This window comes from Silurus meridionalis, chromosome 1 (genome assembly GCF_014805685.1).
Source record: "Silurus meridionalis isolate SWU-2019-XX chromosome 1, ASM1480568v1, whole genome shotgun sequence".
Classification (NCBI taxonomy): domain Eukaryota; kingdom Metazoa; phylum Chordata; class Actinopteri; order Siluriformes; family Siluridae; genus Silurus; species Silurus meridionalis.
In genome coordinates this window covers 13,645,481-13,651,480 of record NC_060884.1, presented here as the reverse complement: position 1 = coordinate 13,651,480, position 6,000 = coordinate 13,645,481, and the positions used below count along the sequence as shown (strand labels likewise).

The 6,000-nt window shown below is 38.5% G+C and overlaps 1 protein-coding gene across 6 annotated transcripts in view; it reads right to left on the bottom strand.

Moving 5' to 3' along the window:
- Positions 1–860: 860 nt before the first annotated feature.
- Positions 861–6,000, bottom strand: part of tead3b (TEA domain family member 3 b) — a 30,839-nt gene continuing 25,699 nt past the window's right edge. For all 6 annotated transcript variants that reach the window (XM_046849712.1, XM_046849720.1, XM_046849728.1 and 3 more), the window contains 8 exons: positions 5,735–5,863; positions 5,584–5,627; positions 5,334–5,395; positions 5,114–5,250; positions 4,678–4,851; positions 4,417–4,560; positions 3,356–3,508; positions 861–3,235 (listed from right to left, as the gene is read on the bottom strand). In XM_046849712.1, the coding sequence (XP_046705668.1) occupies positions 3,122–3,235; positions 3,356–3,508; positions 4,417–4,560; positions 4,678–4,851; positions 5,114–5,250; positions 5,334–5,395; positions 5,584–5,627; positions 5,735–5,863 (957 nt within the window). In that variant the 3' untranslated portion in view covers positions 861–3,121. The remainder of the gene's footprint in view (positions 3,236–3,355; positions 3,509–4,416; positions 4,561–4,677; positions 4,852–5,113; positions 5,251–5,333; positions 5,396–5,583; positions 5,628–5,734; positions 5,864–6,000) is intronic.

Genomic DNA, 6,000 nt, shown 5'->3' with positions numbered 1-6,000 from the left:
TGACTGACCAGTTACCTTTTTTCATCCACTTATAAATAAAAAGGAATAACTGATTTAGCAAAATGTAGTTGAGTAAAAAGTAAAATATTTGACTTTGAAATGTAGTGAAGTTAAAGTCGTAGTTTCCCCAAATGGAAATACTTCAGTAAAGTACAGATACATGAAAAAGGTACTTAAGTTCAATAACGAATTACATTTTCTTCCTTGTCCATCACTGTTTGTTTATAACCGTCTTAAGAATAGGTCTGACCAAGCAAGCGTTTTTACTTTGGTATCAGTACATATTTTAAGTTTTATCTATGAAATGCATTGCCTAAGGAGTGCATGGTTCCAGATAAATAGTTCGCTTGTGGTCCAGAACATAAGAGGTAGTACAATAGTTTATATACATAGTCAAGGTTTCTTTGAGTTAATAGGGTCATTTGGGGCATTCAAACTAATCAGAATGAATAGATGATGTAGTGGAACCTCTGCCAATCTTTACTTAACAGATACTCTGCCTCTTTGTTTTACACCCAATCATGTTACTGACACTTTGAAAGCTTACAAAATTAGTTGCAAAATGTTTCTCCAGCTGTTTCTATTTAGTATAATGTACTCTCAGCATTATGCTACTGTGTGCTACTGTGAATAAATTATGGATTTGAGATTTGCAAATCATTCTATTCTGTTTTTTAACTTCCATTTTACACAGCTTCAAATTTTTTTTGGAACTGGAGTTGTTTTTAAAATGACTAAATATTTACTTAGAACTACTAGAGTGCATTATAATAACCTCACTGACTACTGTTACAAAACCAGCTGAAGTCGAAGCTATACAGCAGAGTCAAGCATGTCAAGTAGGAAAATACAGGCTAATATTTCATCACACAAATGTCCCAAGGGGAGCATGACTTTTTTTTTTATTGGTATTGCTGTATTGGTATTGTTGTTTAGATAATATTGTACAAAACCCTCACATTGTATATAATATAAATGACTTCAATGCACATTTGGTAACCAAGATCACAGTGAACCGTTACTGGGTATTGAGGGGGGAGGGAAAGAAAACTCCAACACCATTTAGATTATTATATAAAATCTCAACAGTAACACACAATTTTCAATTGATGCAAACAGCATTAACTGAAAGTCAAAGAGCAAACATAAAATTAATAATTAATAACAATAAAAAAAAGGAGCTTGGTTAAAAAAAAAAAAAAAAAAAAAAAAAAAGTACATTTGAGGAAGCTATGAAATTTCACAGACGCCACCATTTATAGGCTACGGCTGTACCATTCCAATGATAGCTTAGGAGTACTTAAACATGTCACTGTCCTTTTACCATGAAGTACCATGCAACATGAATGGATTTGATAAATGGATTTCTGGACTTTTTTTTTTTCTTTTCAAAAATCATTAATTCAATCTTCAGTAAGTTCAATTAAAGCTTATGCAAAACCTTCACAAGGAATTTAATGAATTAACAAATACTGTCAGCACAGGAACTGCAACTATATATTTCATCCAAGCCTCTTCTGTTGCATTGGAAGCATAATGGTAAACCGGGAGACAAATTGTGTGCACTTTGTTTCAGTTTAACAGTTACATTTTTTCAAACTTGATTTTTTTTTATTTTTATTTTTTTTTATTAGAAACAATATGGTACCATACTTTTCGTAAAGAACAAAGGGTGGACAGCTTTCCCCACTACGTAGACTATAGGATGACAATGCAAGGATGAAGGGACTTCTTAATTTAAAAATAATTATTAGACTAAAATACATAGAACAGTTTGTATTTACTTTGGCATGCCCAAAGAATATTCCATTCACCAAAAAGATGTATGGCAAATAGGCTTGAGTGGGAGAAGTCAAATCTCAGATTAGGCAGAGTTTAATTTTGCTGAATCTCTTCTAATGATCCAAAAGCACCAGAGAACACAATAACTAAAGGCAGGACTTTCCATTGTCAAAAAACAAAAACAAACAAACATAAAAAAAAGGAACATTTAGGGGTATAGTACCACTACCATCCAAAAATGACCCATAGGCAGCCACAGATAAGCCATCTTCTTTGTGTTAGCAGAAAGATTTAAACACATCGACATGCTGACAATGAATTTATCCACTTAGTTAACCTCATTTTAGGAAAATATGTCTTTATCTATTTGTAACAAGGCCAATCGAATGCATACTCGTGCTTCAATGTACTCGCTACAAGTAAACAAACTGAACAAAGAACTGAAGTGACATTTGATTAAAATGTAATTGCTTAAATCATGCTCTAGTATCAAAACCCTAGCAAATATTTGTACTGATTTATCTCAAGAGGTAGTCAAAAGGCACTTCAGAATGTCACCCACACCGAGTTCTTTGGACAGAGGCACTTGTGATTTTCACCGACTTGTATAGTGGGCGTGTAAACCTTCTTTTTTTCTGACACCTTCTTGTTAGATAAAGGGCAGGTCAATGTAAATGTAAAAGTTGCAGTGTTTCTCACTCTCTACATGGGCTGAAAAAGAAATAATAATAATTTGTTGCCTTTAAATATTGCGCACTACATGTCAAACTGTACGTCCTTTGATTCATACTCTTGCTAATTCAGTTTATTGCTCTATATTGTTCCCATGTAGGAGAAACAGTAGCAGTATCTTTTCATCGAACCTGTCCTATTGAAAGAAATCCATTTCTGCCCTTGTCTTTACCCTTCGAATATGCACTGTGTGCCTAAAGACACACGTTGTCTTCGAAACGCTAAAACCTCACCTTCCTGCCAACGTGTTCAACATTCATAGTCCCTCAGTATAACAGAAAGAGCCAAAACAATTTACATTTAGAAGTTGTATGCAGTAAAACCTGTGAGACCCACTTTGTTTTTAAGGCATTTAAATATGTATAAAATAAAAAAAATAAAAACACTGTCCTTTAAACAGAGCAATACTACTTTTCTAATTTCCGTTTGTGCGTGACTCTTTCTTTTCTTTTTTTCTTTTTTTTTTTTTTGAGTCTCCATCCACTTTTACCCGAATCGGTACGGAAACGACAAACGTCTCCGTTCTTGGCTACATGCTGGTGTATTGCTCTGACGTCTGGACAAAAAGACAGAATGTCTGTTGGCAAAACCCGTTCTGGCAGAGTGGCTAGTCTTTAATGAGACGGTAGACGTGGTACTGTGCCCCGTGTTCGCTCGTCGACACTTCGAATACAAACGCTATGCAAAGCAGAGTTTCCTGTGTTTCCCTGTTAGTCACCACCTGGAAAGAAAAAGAAAACATTAAAAAAACTCATAGGATGGTTAGAACTGTATCACAAATATCTGCACATATTTAGATAAAAAATGCAAATAAAAAAACAACGGATTTGTACTGTCGAACCTGTAAAATGGTGAAGTTCTCCAAGACGCTGTTCATCATGTATTTCTCAGGCAGGTGCTTGAGCTTGTGGATGAAGTTGATCATGTATTCGCACATGGGCGAGCGGTGGATCCTGTACACACACTTTCCTCCTTCGACTCGTGCGTACTCCGTCTGTCAGTCAAATGCATATACGAGAAAATATAATCAATTGTTTGTACATTTCAGATGAAATACCGTAATTTCCAGACTATTAAGCACACCCAAATATAAGCCGCACCCACTGAATTTTACAAAGATTTTTATTTTGAACATAAATAAGCCGCACCTGTCTATACTGTCTACACTGAAACTAATGAACTTTACACAGGCTTTAACGAAAGACAGTGTCTGTAACACGGCTTGTATCTAAACACAACAATTTCTCTCGGGAGTTTTTCTATTGGCTTCGTCGTGCGTTTAAAAATCACCATCGGTGAATCTTTTCTCCCGATGCCGTGCAGCTCAGAACACAGGTGAAGTGTGTTTTTTCATGCCCGGTTGTTTTCAGCGTGACGAATGATTCGCATTTCCTGTTGCCAGTCCGAGTGAGCGGCAGGTCAAACGTCAGAGGAACCTCATCCATATTTATGATGTGGTGCGGCCCGATTCAGTGGGAGCGCATCTGATTTAATATAAAGAATTTCATTGGTTCACCTGAACCCGTTCGCAATTTCATTGGTCTAATGTTATGGGGCTCAGATTTTTGGCTTGAATCTTGTAAACCTTGAAACCGAGAAAACCCAGGAAAAATCCATAAATTAGCCACTTCGTTGTTTAAGCAGCGGGGTTCCAAGCGTGGGAAAAATGTAGCGGCTTATAGTCCGGAAAATACGGTACTCTTTATTGCCATGAGGGTCTAGGAAAATTTTATATAAAGCTGGGCATGTATGTGTAAGAGGGATTCAGAATCACTGCACAATGAATTACTACCACCTGCTGGACCACACCAGCCAGTTTAATGTTCAATATAATTATCTACTGTAAATCAACATGCTTCGAGGGCTTGTATGCTATATAGATCAATTAGAATATAAACTCACCTCTACTTTCTCCACCACCTGTTTGCCAAATGAGCAGACTTTTGTTGAGACGGTGATGGTCATATTCTCAGTGCTGCAGTATTGGCTGCTGACGCCGTAGAAAGATCCCGGGCCGTCCTGCATATCGCTACTATTCAGGTCCGCCTAAATCACATAAGCAAAACAGGTCAAACTCTTGGCTGAAGTTCTATCCTTGTTATTTATCTACGTTTCAGTAGGATTGGTCATATTAATCCTCTCCAGCAAGTGAAAAATACCCACCCAGAACTTGACCAGAAAAAAGGCGTTTTGCGGGCCCTTTTCATAAAGCTCTTTCAGCCCTCCCTTCTTCTCTGGGAACTTGTCGTAGATCTGCCGTATGTCCACTGCCTCTAGCAGGGGATCGCTGTATGATGGGTTGGTCTGACCGATGTGCACAAACAAATGTTTGCTGTACTGTAAAAAGGAAAGCAGAGCATTATATTTAAGTTTTGTACTCCAGTTAAATATTACCAGGCAATTTTTTACAAACCAAATACACTAAAATAAAGGAGTGACTTTCGCCACGGCTGCTCGTCAGGGATAAATACACATCTTTCACCTTAACTGTTCAATTCTGTTAAGCTGCTTTGAGACAATGTCCGTTGTGAAAAGCGCTATAGAAATTTCAAGAAGGCCCCCTATGTCTAAGATGATATACCAGTGTGCAGTCACTCACAGTGTCCTGGTCTCTGGGAACCTCCATGAAGGCGGAGTACTCGAGCATGCGCAGCTTGGAGGAGGCGATGGTGCGGTCCTGCCACACAGGCACGGCAGTGGCGACCGGGGGCAGAGGGGGTGCCAAGGGCTCGTACGCTGTACAGCAGGCACAAAAGGGGCACCGGTGAAACACAGCACAAACAAGACATGCACACAGCAAACATACAGTAAAAGCGTACCAGATATGGGAGGTGGAACAGGTCCGGATAGGTTTGTGTAGGGATGTACAAAAGGCTTGATGCTGTAACAACAATAATGTTGTACTGTTAGACAATAGTGTCATTTGTGAGGTGCACCATTTCCCTTGACTTTACATACATGTTATGCTACAGTGCCTCCTTACCCAATATGCACATCGGTATGCATAACTTGGGGTTATTCGAAACTAAACCACACACTGACTACACAGATTTTAGAAATGATACTTACTCCTGAGAGGGTCCAGGCTGTCCTGGAATTGGACCTGACCAAAACTATAAAAAGCAGAAGAAAACAAACAAATATTAAAGTTGTAAATGGATGATTAGTGTGTATGTGTTTCAGGGCATGAGCTAGGGGAGCATTAAGGGGCATTACTGACCCGAGGTGGAGGTGCATAAGGTGGCTGGGGCAGTGGTGGAAGCTGGCTCTTGATCAGATTTGGAGACACTATCTGGGCCGAGGACAACGACGCCATATTCTGAAGAGCCTTGTCTTTGGATGCTTGATCCTAAAAATAAGCAAGACGCACTAGTCAGAAAAATAGAATGCTATTGCCCACGTACACTCAAAAGTTGGATAAGGAGTTAAATAAGATTGAACTTTGCATTTCATTATGCAGGGCTTGGAACAATTCTGCAAACTGTC